Source organism: Atractosteus spatula, chromosome 6 (assembly GCF_055471065.1).
Source record: "Atractosteus spatula isolate fAtrSpa1 chromosome 6, fAtrSpa1.hap1, whole genome shotgun sequence".
NCBI classification, from domain to species: domain Eukaryota; kingdom Metazoa; phylum Chordata; class Actinopteri; order Semionotiformes; family Lepisosteidae; genus Atractosteus; species Atractosteus spatula.
In genome coordinates this window covers 60,961,341-60,979,008 of record NC_142711.1, presented here as the reverse complement: position 1 = coordinate 60,979,008, position 17,668 = coordinate 60,961,341, and the positions used below count along the sequence as shown (strand labels likewise).

The window sequence follows — 17,668 nt, the reverse complement described above, 5'->3', positions numbered from 1 at the left end:
CTTGGATAAAAAACAATGTCAAGCAGTCGTAAATCAGCTATGGTTGTTCATTCGAATGGTGACAAGATGTGTAACATTACTTTTCAAAGATTACAAAGATGAAATTACTCAAAAATTGGGTTGACAGGCGCAAAACAGAAGACAAAATCACATCGTTTCAATAAACAGTCAATGTATAATCAGACCAGTTCAGTAACAATGGTTCTGATAAAGACTTAAAAGCAGAACTATTTGTTTGCTAAAGTGAACCTTGAAATCAGGTGCCACCCCTTCTCTCAGATGATCGCCATTGTCAGCTTAATGACAAGAAGGCACCGCTGTGTTTTGCTGAGCGAATGCTACCAAAGAAAAAGATCATGATGAATAGATCTGTATCTTTCCTGGTGTTTTAAAGTGTGACACATTCAGGGTGCCTTAACAGGATGTTTTTATACTAGGCAGATCTTGGTAAAACACGCTCACAGCCATAAGGTAAAATTCGTAATAGGTTTTATGTTTATAGCATAGCAAAATAGGAAAAACAAAACAATCCAGCTGTTCGTCTTGTACACTTGCCCCTCCTTAAACATACGGGCAGCTAAACTGTTTTACTGGCTTCACAATAAAATCTTTTCCTGAGACTCTTTCACAGAAGAAAATCTCTCTCAAATAAAATACTTACAACACATCGACAGGATCATGCCTACTTCGGTCACGCTAAGGTTGCCAACAGCATCCTGTTAGCCTGGACGTCCTGTATTTCAGATGAAAACCTTTTTTTCCTTTCATTTAATTTGTCCTTAAAATAATGATCAATGACCTGCTAACTTACCAATTTACATGCATCAGAACCATGCTGACAATCATGCAATGAATCTTTGCACAATCAACAATAGATGGAGCTTGTGTGCAAAACCATTCATGGCTACCAACGGTTCTGTTTCTAAAAAACAAAATTACATCACACCCCATTCAGCTAACCTAAAATCAAATCGCTCAGTATGTTAGCAGTTTACCTGACAAGCTAAATCAGGAGCAAGGTAAGGGGGTTGGCCAATGGAGACAGACTCATTTCCTGTGTGCAGGCCATTGAATGTTGCAGACTTACTTCAGTCACTTCCTTGTTCCTTTCCCCCAAAGGGACTCTGCTCACTTCCTGGCAAGCAGAGGCTGACGGCTCAGCTTCCTGTTTTTTAAATGTCACTTGATCAACATTTCTCCATTGCTCTCTGGGGAATGTACTGTAGTTAAAACAAGAATATCCATCTTGTCTGAACATGCCACCCTCTTACAAAAGATGCAGGAATTACAATATGAGTTGCATGAAATTCAGGGATGCATTAATTTATGGATGACACCTTGTTAATGAATATATACTATAATGATTGTTTTGTACTGCAAACAATTTAATTATAATAGAGTGTCTTTACTTTTCACCGATATATTACAAAGAATCATTTGCCATCTTCATGACCAATCTGGTCCATCCCAACACAGTGCTTTCCCGTGTGCTCACACAGTGTCAATAATTTTCTATTTTTATTTTAAAGTATATAAAGATGGGTTTCTAATTAACTGCGATTTACTTTGTTTATTTTCACATTTACTGTACCATACCATGCAATGGAACAGATTAAACAGATATCATTGAGTGGCAATGGGAAGGCAGTGACGACAATTTTCATCAATTCAAACACTATTTGAGCAAACCTGAAATGCATTAATCCTGAATGTAACAAGCAAATATCACTAGCTATGATTTATGGGATTTGTTAAATAACAAATCAGATTTTTCTCATGTACAAACGCTTAATTAATGGACACTTGAGTGATAATAGCTTTTTTTTATAGATAGTGTCACTTGCAAGCCCTTCACAACAATACTCTTTTTAACTAAAGTGTTACAATTATAATATTAATTGATAATGATTTTTTTTTCTTTCAAAAGAAACAGAAATTATACATACTGTAGATGCTTTTTCTTCTTAATTTACCAAAATAAATGTGAGTTCCAGTATTCTGCAATTTGCAATGCAAAATTAAATAGCTAAATACAGTAACTGAACATTAGCTTTTTGAGCATAAAATAGAAAAGTTCCTGAGCTACCAACAGGCCAGTTATGCAAGTAACAAAAAATGTATGATTTCTGCACTTCTAAAGCAATTCAAGTTAAATACTGCAGGAGTAAGCTTGTTAATAACATATCAATGTATGGGAAGATGTTTTGCGACTTTGCATAAAAATTGTATTTTATTTTCAGGCCTTTTCTCGAATATTTGATACACAGCTTCCCAGTTTCCATTTTAGGATACTGTTCTAGAATTTAATTTTATTTTAATGTGTCTGATGTGATCTCTCTTTAATACATTAGAAAGCAGAAAAGCAGTTGTGACACAGAAAAAAAGCGTGTGTCAGATCAGAGACATCCACCCACGCCAGCCTAATAATCTAAAGACTTGTCTTCTGCCTCCACATTTCATCAAAATAGGAACGGATGAGAATATTTGGGTCATTTCATGTGTATGTTGACAAGAGAAGGAGTCAGTCCTGTTTCCGGGTTGCCTAGGGGAGGGGGTTTATTCAGAGTTTATTTATTAAGACGGTTTATTTAATATTTTTAGGAGATATATTAATATGCCTCCTAATTATAACCAGACTTTGCAATGAGAGTTGAGTGAGTGAATCATCTAGTACCAGCAAGTGCAGTATTTATTGTTTAAAATGTTTTTAAAATTTCCATGTTAAAGGCACAATATGTGATGCATTTTTATTTTGTTTTTCTTTCCCCATACAGTACCATCAGCTTCATGATGAATATTTTACCAGTGCAGTAGTTCTCTCTCTGATCCTTGCTGCCTTATTTGGCCTCATTTACCTTCTAATAATCCCACAGTATGTATTCACAGATGTTAAAATCTTATTTCTCAGTTCATTCATAACAATTTTGCCTTCTTAAAAATTACCATGTACTAACGTGTCACCCTCTGTGCTTTTCTCTAGGAGCACAATTGTTCTTGTCCTCTTGGTATTCTGCATATGCTTCCTTGTTTCTTGTATTATGTATCTGCATGTCACTAGAGTACAGGTAATACTTGCTTTATGTTTTCTTCAATAGTTTCTTCCCCCATGAGTACTAATTTCCTGACTAATCAATCACTTTGTGTTTCAATTGCAACAGGCTTTTTTAATGTAATTTCATCAGCTGTTTTGAAAATGAACTGTTTTATCTTTATTTGCACGGAATCATATGTCATATCATCATTTAAATATTCGTTTTTTGCTCTCACTTTGGTTGTCTTTTCATTGTCAGCCTATCACAATAGTCTGCAGACTTGATTTTGTGTTAGAAATTTACGGTATATAGACTACGTTCCATTGACTAGATTGCCATTATTTTTTTCTGTGATCCATTCATAATTTATTCTAACATAGAAGCTCTGATTACTTACATAAATCTGGCTCATAAGTCATAAGGCTTATGCTTTGTATAAAGTTCATTATTTTGAGTTTTTCTTTTCCTTTAGAAATTTCATAAAATACTGCCTGTCACCTTGCCTAATATATCGCAAATACCAAGAAAATCAGGGGTATGTAATTAGGCTTGTGTGTAATTTTAGGGCCTACAAAGTAATTCAGTGTTTTTCAGGCAACTTCAGTTTTTATCATTTATCTTCTAGATCCTGAAGTAAGAGACCCTAATATGTTTTATCACCATTATTACAAGGACAGCACCATACCACTAAATTATACCTTGATAGTCCTTTATCTACTATCCATGTAGTTGTTTAGTACTTCTAGGTAGTGTGACACACAATGTAGCTGTGATATGACACCAAGTGCATAATGGACAGAATATCCACAGCTGTTAGTTTAGCCTTGTATGACACAGTAGGTCGATGCAGTGTAACAGGACACCGATAATTTGAGCACTGTAACACAGTTTAGATTGTTGTTGTATTCAACACGGAGATAAACAATAAGAGCTTACTCATGCTGCATATTTTCTTGGAGGTGACAGAAATGAGATTTTCCGATAAAGTAGATGTGTAAATTGATTTTAAAGCCATTACATGAATTAACTGCTCACTACTTACTGAGAGCAAGTGTTTCCAAACTAAAGAGTAATTGAGATGTGTATCCCAAATTTAGGTTTGGAACCTCAGACAAAAAGCTATGCTATCTGGAATTCATTGAAGAAGGTATCATGTTAATATCATGGGTATTCATACATAAATGTCTTGCAAACTCACTGGGACTATAGAGGAATTGAAAAAGGACTTAGTCACAGGACTAAGAAGGGAACTTTAAGACTTAGAACTGGAAATAGGAGACGTTGTGAATGTCACACAAGTAGAAGTTTGCCTACATTTCTGCCGTGGCACTTACACAAGTGTGTTAGGATCATGTAGGATGTTTACATGTTTAAAGCACAACTGCACTCCCAAATTCTCTGATCGGTTATTAAATCCCGGTAACAAAATAAACATTGACTTTATAGAAAACTCATACTAATTTCGAATTAGACAGAAAGTCACAAATGTTGTGAAAGTACTGTAAGTCGCCATGTTGTCGCACACACTGGTCTTACTACGGCGAAGAGCGAGAGTTTGCAAGAATTGCAACGTGAAATGCCCTTCCTGCTCACTAGTCACTGTAACGAGTAATGCAATGCAATGTACCGGCGTATAAGTAAGCACCACAGAACTCTCCTCACATGATCTGCATGCAGAGTTAACAAGTCGTATCTGTTGGTAAAACTGCCTCAAAATCTAAATCAATATTTCCATTGGATTAAAAGAGAGGTATTCACAAGTCTGCTTGTTTGCAATTTAATAAAGCTATATCACCGGAGGTTTTGTTGCGTTGTTCTAAATTGAAGAAGATGGTGCTGAACCTACCTGGAAATTTAATCTATTTTGTGATGTAAACTGGAGGTTTTACATTTTACTTTTGTTTTGGATTGAAATGCACTAGTCAATGCTGATTCTTTGAAAATAGTGAAAAAGTGCTTTTTAAAAATAGCACTGCAGTTCCCCTGTAAAACCACTGTAGCATCAGTACTGCTGTAGCAGTGAGTGAGGCGGTAACGTGCTCCGTAGTGCGCCGCGGGACCGCCGGCGGGTCCGAGCTAAGTCAACGTTGACTTAAGACACACGTCTCATTTCATCACGTTTCACCATCAAGACCAAAAAACCTTTACAGAAAACCTTTTATCAATCAAATTAGACAACTGGAGCTTCATAAAATTCTTTTCAGCACCGAAACACACAAAGACAATCGATCACAAGAACAGTTTCTATCTGATGACGCACTTCAATGCGTTGGAGGAAACTGAAAAGTATTGGCTATTGGAATTGAATTTTGAAACTCACCACCTCAAAAAACCTGGTCTGATTGGTGGAAAACGCTGTCATTCATTGTATTTTCAGCCACTCAGAGCCCTTAGGGGACGGGACTTCCTCTGGGAGCCTCTGGCTGTCATCTACCTGCATTCCAGCTGTCGATCATTGACACAGAAGGGGTAGTCAATCAGATTCTTATCAGTGGTCATTGTTTTACAGGCCACTCTAAAGTTTTTTTTCAATGCCTAACATCAGAAACGGCTCTCTAGCAGTGCCTAAAGGCTTTTTATGGCAACTGCAATGGCTTTTACATATTTTTATTGGCTTTCAATAACTTTTATACATGTTTTTGGGATGCAAGAAATTTCATTCCAGATCCAGTCTTCACAAAAAAAATATGTAGAATGTTTTCAAATTGACTGATTGAAGGTAGTAGACACCTAGGAAAAGGCCTACAAGCATTTTGACACATAAAGATAAGATTTGTGCACAATAAGAGATAAAAGAAGTTCCAGGCGGAAACTGGCTATAGGGGTCTATGGCTTTAAGTGTCCATGGGCACTGCAAGTATCTGTCCTTGTTGTGGGTATATTTGAGGCTCAGGAGGTTACAGGCTGAGAGGGCTCAAATGTTTAAAATTGTCGGAGTGACATTCTGCAATTGTTTTGGAGCATACAATTTTTATAAAATGACAGAATACATTCTGCATTTTGGTATAGTTTGTGCTAAGGGGTAAAGATACCCCGAAGCATTTCAAGATATCATTTAGAGACATGTCTCTAAATGACAGTTTGGCTACAGTTAATGGCATCATCAATGTTAGGTGGCTTTAATCAGCGGCAATCAAAACAGAGAATCAGGATGTGTTCACCGCAAGGGCAGAGGACTGCTTCTGCGTGTACCTGTGCTGCACATGCTCTTGGAAACGAAAGAAGAGAACAGCTTAGTTTCACTTTCACATCTCTCACATTTCCTGGAACCTGGCAAAATGCTGTAAATACGTGACAATTGCATCTATCTGCAATGTTTAAGCATATGTCCTGAACAGCTGCAATGTGTTATTTCATGACAAACAACAAGCTATATGTACAGTATACTACATTATCAACAGCTAAATCTTAACCAACAAGGGTTGTGATTGTAACTGTAATTGCTGAAATTTTTCTATTCATTCTTGAACTACTGTGTGCAGTAGGTCCATTTTAGAGTGTCTACTTAATTTTGCAGAGTGGGGTTTTATTTTTGTGTTGTGAGGTACTGATTATAGATATCAGGGCATTGAAAAGGATTTTGCTTTCCTGTTTTTTCCAGTCATTACATCTTCTTTCATATCAGAACTGCTCTACATCTAAAGGAGTGTTAATGAAAAGCATACAGTAAAGAAACCTGTGTGTGTTCATGCTATTCTCCAGTGTTTGTTCATTTTTGTTGTAGTTTCATACCATTCTACATTATGTGTTTTATCAAATTAAGGATTAAAAGGATTTTCTTTTCATAAAATATTGCTTGAATAACATAATTTGGTGCATGCTGTAAAGCAACCCTACATTTCAATTTTCAGCTACCAATTTGCTTTTTCTCCATTATATAAAAAGTAAAAACTCTGTTAAACTATGCTACAAACTGGGCACAGTTGTCTGTAGCTAAAATAAGTACTGATCAGGACTAAGGCAAATCTCTTTAACATTTAACATTTAATCCTTCTTGGTGCCAAATAAAGAAACGGTGTTTTAATCAGTACACTTCTGTGTAGTGATGATTTTCAATGCTGCAGAGCCTCTCAAGTATTGGACTTGGCCTAAGAATGTTAAGAATAGATACAGTAGCAAGCAAACAATGGGCATTATGAAGCAATGTATAAACAATTGTTTTCATAATACAGTACAAGATAAACTTAATGCACATTCAAAACATTAGGTCTGCCTTTTTGTAGCGGTCCCTGAAGCTTGGATATTCTCCAAAAATATATAGCTAGTATAGATCTATTTTCTTAATTAGGTTAAGAGCAACAGGACATCCTCTTTAAAAGAAAAACTGTGTTTGAATCAAATATGTTTTCCATTTTGGACAACATCCATTGTATTAAATGTCAACAACATTTAGTTCAACTCTGTATATCAAGACATTTGCTGATTGGATGTGTGAAATGCAACAATGATTCAAGACTCAGAAACACTTTTAAATATGTGGCACCATATGTAACACTAGTTTGAGATAGAAATCATCCAAACCAGGGACATACCACCAGCAGCAAGAAAGCACAGACTACTGTCAAATACATTGCATGCTGCATAGAGTGGTAATAGTGTTTATTTCTTCCTTTTTTCACATTTTTGCATTCCAATAATCAGTTAGAACGTAAAACAAATTTACTCTCTACGCTTTAATTTCTCTGGAGCTCGTGCATTAACACTCCTCCCACATGCAGAAGAAAAATAAGAAATAAGGGTGGCAGATAATGTGTAGTACTGTATGTATCACAGTGTTACACAAGTTTAGGATTCTTGTCTTTACTGAGTTTAAATTTAGTTAAACCATTTCAAGACCATTCTAGATGTATTATGCTGTTAACCAAGAGTAAAGTACTTGGTATGAGTACTGTATACTTATCTTTAATTTAAAAATTAATCACATTTCCATAGTAGGTGCAAATCAGTGGCAAATATGTCAAATACAAGTGCCAATGGAGATACCAGTCATACGTTTGGCAGCAGTAATGCCAGTCAGCCACACTGATTAAACCACAAGAATCGTTGTGTAGTAGCAGGACCAGAGGCAAGCAGGGAACATTCAACTTTAGTTCCTAGAGACCACCACACTTTCCTGCAGCAGATTAGAAAATACACCCATCTTAGGTGGCAGGGAAAGGGGTAGAGTATATTCTATGGATAGGCACTGGATCAACTACTGGATGACTCCAAACAGAATTACAGGGGAAAAAAAATGTCAAATACTATCGATCACCAGCAGTTTATACTAGTGATCACTAGTGGTTTATAAGGATCTCAGCAGAGGAACTTAAGACAGAGGACACCATTCCAAAAATGGTATAATAAAAGCACAGTGGATCCCCATAAGGAAAAAGGAAACGTGCATTGAAAGAAGTAGCCATTGATGAGGTATATATTATTACCAAGCATCTATCTTCAACTAATAACTGTGCAATAAGTCATTAATGAAGGTCACATACCAGGACACAGTTCCCTTCATGTACTCTGGCTTGTGAGTGCTTTGTACCGTACGTTAGTCTGCAGCCCCTGTTCTGAAGTTCTCTGTCTCGGGCTGTTCCGTCAGTAACTTGCAAAGCCAGGCTGCCAAAACAACAACAAAACTTGCTATGATGAATACAATAAAAAGATGCTGCCTGAGAAACATTTTTGAAAGTTACTTTGAATGGCTGTTTTTGTGTTTAGAAAAACATTGTGTGTGTTTGTTTTAAAAAGTAGATGCCTATATAATTTTTAATGTCCCTCTCTCCTATCATGCCAAAAGAAGGACAGCCAACTTTCATGAGCAAAAAGATCATCTATCTTGGTCGATCTTGATGCCTGCCCCAATTTTGTTTTTTCTAATTAATTCAAGTTTTGCATCTTCACAGTTTGGGTTAGAAATCCTACACAGTTTGGCATTTTAGCCTTTAGGTTTTCTTATGGAAATGCATAGATTGAAAATGATTTACGGATCTGAGCGGGGAGTTTGAGTAATTATAAAACTAATGGGTTAAATAAAAGCCTTTGATTGGTTACACAGCAATCAAAGATCAGTATATTTACAGTAGATACACAGTACAATATGGTCTGCCCCGTGCTTGAAATGCTTCACACTGTGCAAAGAGTTACAGTACATCTTATAAAATTCTAGCTCCACAGTTTTATCATTATCATCCTCATAGCAGTAGGTTCATACCTACCCCTGCCACTGGACACTCCCTTTCCAGCAGGGTTTATAGGGTGTCATTAAATCCTCAATCTGAAATAACCGAATTGTTATCAGTTAAACAACTGACTTGTTCAATTCAGTTATCTAGAAATCTTTTGAAAGAAAAAGCTGAATGCTGTTCAGTTCCTAAAGTACAGGAGTTCCATTTGGGGGAACAAATTATGAGCTTAACAGATCACTTCCACATGTGGATAATCATTACAGGTGAATTCCAATGAATTCAACTGGACTGGAGCTCTCCAGGACCAAGGTTGGAGACCCCTGGGTTATACAGTAGTTATGCACGCATTACAAAAGAGAAAAGATGTACTTTTTATACAGTTATAGGGTCTGAAATCGCATCAGATAACAGATTTACATTTTGTAAAAAAAATACACAGTCTTCAAGCTACTGTAGATGAGAAGACATGAGTTAGTGCTGAAAGAAGGTGGTCTGACATTTAAAAGCAACACTTTCAACTTATTAAAAGAACATTTCTATTTCAATCAATGGACAAAAGACTCACAAATTATTGTGTACCACAGGTTATTTGTGAGCATTCTAAGACATACATGTGATAACCAATTAAAATGTGTGCTCCTGATTCATTTTAGTTTAGTAAAACAACCGACAGTACTTCTGAGTCATACACCTACCTCTAACCCTAATCCTGGTGATATTTAATATTTATATAATATTTACAACATACTTAATAACATGTTGATTTAACATATCATTAATATACAGACAGTTCGTTAACATGTAAAACAGTAAAAATTGTTCCAGGATTTGACATTGCAGTTTATATTGAATGTGTCATACAAGAAGGCAGTTTTTTTGAGGAATGAAAATTTGGAAATTTGGATTCTAAAGATCCATTTTGAAATCACTTCTAGAGCATTGTGTTTTGTTCTCTGGGTTAAGAATGCTGTTGATTAATAGCCATACTTTACATTCATTAGCACCCATATAGAGAGATTAGCCTCTGTACTTCTGTACTGTAAGAGCCTTCACTTCAACAGCCTACATAGAAAAACATAGACAAGACATTATGCATAAAACATTAAAAATAATTAATTTAGAAAGCCTTGAAAATGGGCTGAAGATTTCCATTTTTCCTTTTTATTATATTATTTAACTATTTCAAAAAAGTCGTGCTGCAGCTTTTCAAACACAATTTAATTTACAGAAACAGTATGTGGTATGTATTTCTTTAAGAAGACAGGTAAAACTAATTGACAATGAGTCTGAAAAAAACAGGATTGTGGCTAAAACCTTTTGATATGCATGATAAAAGACTTTTTCTTGGTCCATTTTTGTTATTTTAGAAGGTGGAGCTGTAGCGCCCTATTGTATCTTAGCTGTAGCACTGTATATTAGATTGATATTAAAATATCAAAATCAGGAAAGTATTTTTACGGCTCTCAGAATATGATGCATTTTGTTTTCTTAAACTACTGAAGCTAAGTCGTGTGGACTGTATTACACCCCTACTGTGTGTTAGGAAAACTTTGTCTAATTACAGCAAAACAAACAAAACATGTTATTTGTGCCCCTTTTCTATTGCTTGCATATATATGCAGTACACAGGACATGTGCATATCTGAATCTGAAAGAAAAGAAAAACTCAATTAGGGCCATTGCAGAGAAATCGGTCTTTCCAAAATCAACCATTGAATATACAGAAAGAAGGAACCACAGGTACCATCATCAGCAGTTTATCGTGGAAAGAAATCAAAATCCAGTTTGCAAAAAAAAAAACAAAAAAAAGTTTCTATGCAAGATATACTGTAAATCCCTTTTTAAACAATGTTTAATTGTCAGACAAGGCCAAGATAAACCTTTACCAAAGTGAGGGACAGGCTACAGTATGGAGAAATTAAGGACATGTACAGTAGATGCACTGAGCTCCTCCTCATTTGGAAAGCCTAGTGGCCCCCTCTGGAACTGGCTCACTCATCTGTACTCGTGATGTAACTGATGATTTCTTAAGTTTACGGAAACATTTTGCCTGCTGATATGGAGGAAAATGTTTAGTGAACTCAAGGGGTTGCAGTCTTCATGTTGTTTTTGCCTCAAAGACTTACGCATTTATACTTTTACTCTCTAAAATGTACGTGAGAGTGAACGTGTCCCAATACTTATGGTCACTTGAAATCATGGATTGAACATAAATTATGTTTTTTTCCTAATATGCTCAAATATACAGTATACTGTGCATACACCTATGCAAAAATGTATAATATAATGTAATTATCATTCATATTAATCTTTTGTTAAAATACAAATTGTTTGACTGTAAGGCAAAAATAAGGTTTGACATTGCTGTCCCAATACTTTTGGAAGGCACAGTACTATGAAAACATTTTAATATGCACTGGTTAAGCTATTACCACATACTGCAAATGAAAACATTCTACAAAGCTTCTGATGAATACATAGTGTAGCAGTCCTGAGATGTTATCATTTACCACAATTACATGTTGTTGTACTGAGGTATTTAGTTTAGCCTCTGTAGTGTACAGTGGATAAGCATGCATTATCCATTAAAAAGGTTCAATCGTGACATTTTTACATGCCTTTTTAGTTTTTACAATTAATTAATATTTTGTACTGCAGATGCAGTCTCTTGGTGTAGGTATTGTACAGTCTGGTTGCCTTGTGTTTTTTTATTGTTGATACACCAATCCATGGGTCTCTTACCCTGTTCCTGGAGAGCCTGTATACTGTAGCTAGCTTTTAAATAAAGAATGTTTAAAAGCCAACAACTTAACTGTGACTTTTTAAAGAGGTGGTGTGTTCAATTAAGTAATTTAGAGATTGTTAGGAACAAAAACCACAAGATTTTTCAGCTCTGCAAAATCAGTGATCTCTTCCTTGAAGCATTACTTGCTTAATTGATTAATTGCTCAAACAAGGGTTCCTAATCTTTAAAATCCAGGTGATTCAGGGTGACCTCTAAGAATAACTGGATTGGAAACCCCTGCTCTTAAGTGTTTCATCATTGATTAATGCTCATTCCACTTTGAAATTTAAAGGTCTAGAGTGTTTTTGTTGTATGAAATGAGAATTTTCCTCATTTAGAATCTGTACCATATGTTCCTCATTATTTGAAAGTCATTTTATAGTACCTGCTCTTTATTTGGAATACATACAATTTTCAATTTTATTTCTACATGAGTTAAGATTGCTTTTGGGTCACATACATATGTGCATTTAGAAATTGTGCATATGTAAGAAATTAAACATCTTTCATCTGACCATAGATGTGGTATGTGATTTGTATACTTGAGAGAGAATAGCATACTAGTGCAAGTAATAGTCATTATTCATATTTTTTTCTTTAAATATCTTTATTAAGTTTTTCTGTATTTACTCTATTGTAAAGTCTTTTTTTTCTCAATTCAGTGTTTTCCAGGGTGCCTCACAATACAAATTCGCACCGTTTTGTGTGTGTTCATAGTGATTTTAATATACGCTGTGGCCCAAGGATATGTGGTAAGCACGCTTGAATCCTGAGATTAACCTTCTGTGCATACAGTACTGCCAGTGATGAACATCACATTAACGTGAAGAGTTTTTATGTCATTCCCTAGGAAACAAACACACAAACATTATGTACTTGTAACCTACTGTTGTTTAATTTTATCTTTGCTCATTACAAACATTCTTTTTAATTTTGAAATTGGGAAAATCTAAATTTTGAAAAACCTTGCTCACTTTTCATAAATATACAGTATGTTTAACATACAGTAGAAAACAAGAAAGGAGTTCCAATAAGTGCCTGTTCCATCTGCGATTTACATGTTAAAAATGATATTTACACAGAGAGCCCTCCCAAGCCAGGTCAGAAGCAATGACCCCAGGCCACAGCCAGATTTCTACATAAGGATATGGAGTGGTTAGACTTAATATTTAAAGTTTTATAATATGAGGCTTGTGTGGCCTCTACAAGGGCCCCTACAATCACCTCCATGTGCATGCTTCACGTAATAATGCCAACAATGCCATCATTCCCTTTACATGTCCTTTATTTTTCCTGCCTTCCCAGGTTGGTTGCATGCCATGGATTTGGAATAACAATTCCAGCAGTTCCATAGTAATCATTGACTCCAATGGAGTGAACAAAACCATGACTGAGCTGCCGTGCGACTCGGCTCGCTATGCCTTCCTCTCCTGTGTGGCCGGGACTCTGACTCTTGCAATATTCCTGCGCGTTTCCTCGTTGCCAAAAATGATCCTGCTCTTCCTTGTCAGTGTCTTGTACGTAGTGATCCTGGAAATCAGCGGGTTTAGGAAGTCAGTGAGGTATGAGACAACTTTTCTTTAAGAAAAATAAGCTTTGCTTTTTGGCTGTAGATTGGATCGGGTTGCAGATTTTCTCGAGAGCTGTTAAATCGAGACGCCTTCCAGTGGAGAGTTTTTCTATTGTGTTCTTCAAAGTCCTTCAATATGGAGGAGTTTAGCTACTGTGTGAAACAAAAATCAAAAATCAATCTTTCTTGTGTGTATATTAATAAGTTTGCTCGATTGTCACATTTGCTTGATACAGTTTTGGTTAATGTCATACTGAAGGACTGAAGTTCATGAACAAAATAGTTAAAAAACTTGAAGCACAGTCATCGCTATTACTTTATGGTCGTCTAGTGGTGGCATGGGTTCAAACCCCCATCTTAACACCGTCAAATATGTTCCTCCTTTCGTAGCTGTTCTTATTTTCTTATGAGTTTGTACATTAAAAAGATGAGAGCTACATTAAAATCCAAATGACGTCCAATATCTGGAGTACTGATAACTGTTTTGATGAGGTTTATACAAGGTTTAGAAAGGTAGGATATAGAGGTTTCATAACCAACCTCTTCTGTAGATCAGTTGCATAGAATCAAAACCCTTGTCCTGAGCATAGGCTAAACTATACTCCTAAACCTAAATCTAATCCTGTCCCTAAGGGTAGCGCACAAGGTACATTTGTTCCATCTGTAATACTTCATAGGTCTGAAGGGCAACTGGATTAATATTCATTTACACAGTGTAATTGTATAGCCTCTTAGCTAGTAGGGCCGGATTACTCATGTTAGTCACGAGTTGTTTTGTGTGGGCAATTACTTCCTCATCCCCAGTGCAGTAACATGAGTTTTGTCTGGGTTTTGTTTTAAGTGGAGGATCATTTTACATCCGTGGATACGAACCTATCCTGGCCATTCTTCTGTTTGTCTGTGCTCTGGTTCTTCATTCCAGACAACTGGACCTTAAACTGCGTCTAGACTACCTCTGGGCTATACAGGTAAGAACATTTTAGTCATGCCAAAACCTCCAAAGTTTACAACAACCGCTTGTCATATGACAACAGTTATATGAAGATCAAGAAACAGATTAATCACGTCATAGGAAGGCACGTGTTTCCCATTTTATAAGGCGAGTTCCACTACTTCTTCTTCCTGTGTCTAAATTCCTACCCAACTTGTCATTCATTGAGCTTTTTCACACTTCAAGATCACTTAAGGATCCAAAAGATGGAAGTAAAAGGAAGAAGTCAAAACTAGACGGAAGTTCATATAAGTGTATTAAAAGAATATTCAATATTCTTAATTTGCTCATGTTTTCTATCAGCACTTTTCTTGTGCTGTCAGTGTCTTCAGAGATCCATGTCAGTAAATCTCATTGACAACTGCAGCACAGTGTGGGTTTATATGTTCAAGTTAAAAATAGGGTGCTTTGTGCCACTCAAACCTGCACTTCAGTTAGATCTGAGATTTTGTAAGCTAGGAAATTACTTCCTGGTATCAGACAGGGTGTCATCACAGAGTTTGCTGATAATACCGAAGCAGGAAGATTAGCAAACAGAGTAGAAGCCACAGAGAAAAAGAGATTTAAATAGAATTTAAGACTGGGGAAATAAAACTTGGCAGATGACATTTCAAATAGGCAAATGTAGTCTTACATACAGGTGGCAAAACCATAGACTACAGATATTAAATTGGAATCACAGAGCTTGAAAAAGCAACCACTGAAAAAGACATTGGTGTTTATGCAATAAAACATATTATGCAATTCAATATGTTGATGATAATAATGGCATACAAGATAATGTCTGACATTTGATCAGAAGACCTGGATAACTATAATTCCGAATCACAGCACTTTACCTTGCTAGTTTCTTTTGGTGGAGGCATATTACAATAGACTGTATATACTTTCATATACGGTATGTACAGTATAAACTATGCTCAAGTTATTACTGCATATTGAAAAAATTGTAATATAAAGATATAACAGCCCCCTCCCTACATTGTAAGGTGACAAAACATGTTTTTTGTTAAATGAAGCTACATAACATGAAAGTTGTGTCAAGATGAAAACTGCTGTCAGGAGAGCAGGAAAGACAATTCTTGGTGGAAGGTTTTCACATTTCGTTTCAAAGCCTTTTCTTTGAGACATTATTTGCATGATGAAATGAGAATCGAACTTGCCGGACCAGTCAACTCACTTAGAATGTTAGCTCTTTCATGTGGAGCACATGCTCCTTTGGGAAGCTGAGTACTGGATCTCTAATCAAAGAACTCTAAAGAAATCTCACAAAATGCCACCTTATTTTCTAAACGAGAAGGGTTTTATCCAAGTCTATGGAACAACCAAAACTGTGCCAGTGAGCTCGCTACAGTATGTACAGTTTGTACCCAACAAAACTAATCATCAATGTAAAGCAAATTAGAAGACCGTATTACTGCTACTAGAAAGCGTGGTCATAAGACGGTGTTATGAATCATAATTACATATTCTTCTTGAGGACCACAGCCATGTCAAAACTGAAAAGAAAGGTTTAAAATGTGATTTGAAATGAAACATTTAAATATCCTTTACATCGTTAACCAATGGAAGCTAAACAGTAATTAAATACCATTTCTCTGAACACGTGGGTTAGGGTTTCACTTTACTTTTCAACAAGAGTAGCATTGCAATCTTAGACTTTCCATTCGATCCAATTGGAATTGTGTTAAAAAGCACTTTTAAATTGAATGCCAGTTCATTTCCTTTTTTCAGGCAGAAGAAGAGAGAGATGACATGGAAAGAGTAAAGCTTGACAACAAGAGAATTTTATTTAACCTCCTACCTGCACATGTTGCACAGCACTTTCTGATGTCCAATCCAAGAAACATGGTGAGCTTCTTACTAGAAAGGCACTGCAGTGCTGCAGGATATGCAAATATATACTATTCTTTATTTTCTCTTAACATTTCAGCAAGCAAAGAACACTTAAAGTGCAACATGTCGAAGTTCGAAGTTCTGCATCAGCTTTTCCATTCTGAATTTTCTTTGCAAATGATGTAGTTTTGAAGTCCCATAAAAAGATTTAACATGTGACTATGGGGAAAAATAAACTGAAAAGGACTATGGCTTTGTTTGAGATTTCGTTCTCCTTACTAATGTATTCTACCCATTAAAAAAGCCCCTAACCTCATTAAAGCACTGGTCTGTGATGAAAGCTCCACTATTTCTCAGAAAAACTAAATGTTTAATAGGTGAATTGCTGCTACACATTGGCAACACCTATAAAATATTGATGAATCGAGCAAGTAATCTGTTGAATTAAGACAGCTCTAGTCCTTTGAAGCTGTAAATTGAAAGATTTTCAAATGATTTCCCAGTTATTTCATTTAATAAATCCCCTGCTTAATTTTTCATAATGATATGGTTCCAAGTCTTTGGAAATTGGTGATTCAGATATGACCTACAAATCCTGCTGGATTGAGGCCCAACAGGGTAAAACTGGAAGTCACTAGAACAACAGATCTTTAATATATATAGCAAATATAGCAAATAAAATAACATTAAACCAATACATGGTTATTATGCATAGACATAATTGTCACCAATTGGCAAGCAGCACAGTGGGGACTTCCAGCTCATGTTTCAGAAGCAAGCGGCACAACTACAATTTTCCAACTCTTGATATTATAAATACAGCACGTGTATGGATTCTTCAATAGTACTACAATGGGAAATGCTTGGGACAGGGCTACAGTACGTACTTATTATTTTTTTTCTTTTCTTCCCTTTGCTTGTAGGACCTTTACTATCAATCATACTCCCAAGTGGGTGTAATGTTTGCTTCCATCCCCAATTTCAATGATTTCTACATTGAACTGGATGGCAATAATATGGGCGTGGAATGCTTACGGTTATTAAACGAAATAATTGCTGATTTTGATGAGGTATTTTTTTTTTTTACTTGGTGTGTTGTACAGCTGCCTGTGTTTTTCTATCAAAGCTAAATACGAATGCTAAATACTAATAATCTAAATGAATATAGTATATTGTCATGCCACAGGGATTTAGTTATTTTAAATAAGCATGGCAGCCTATGAATCATTTTAATAAACAGGACAATACAGTATAAACCCATGAACATACACTGTAGTATTGTTT

At 35.9% G+C, this 17,668-nt stretch overlaps 1 protein-coding gene across 1 annotated transcript in view; it reads left to right on the top strand.

The window, feature by feature from the left end:
• Window positions 1-17,668, top strand: part of LOC148833139 (adenylate cyclase type 1-like) — a 78,241-nt gene that overhangs the window by 56,097 nt on the left and 4,476 nt on the right. The window contains exons 10-16 of the mRNA XM_088918832.1: window positions 2,775-2,872; window positions 2,981-3,065; window positions 12,650-12,739; window positions 13,293-13,549; window positions 14,399-14,525; window positions 16,283-16,399; window positions 17,308-17,454. Coding sequence (XP_088774958.1) covers window positions 2,775-2,872; window positions 2,981-3,065; window positions 12,650-12,739; window positions 13,293-13,549; window positions 14,399-14,525; window positions 16,283-16,399; window positions 17,308-17,454 — 921 coding nt within the window. The remainder of the gene's footprint in view (window positions 1-2,774; window positions 2,873-2,980; window positions 3,066-12,649; window positions 12,740-13,292; window positions 13,550-14,398; window positions 14,526-16,282; window positions 16,400-17,307; window positions 17,455-17,668) is intronic.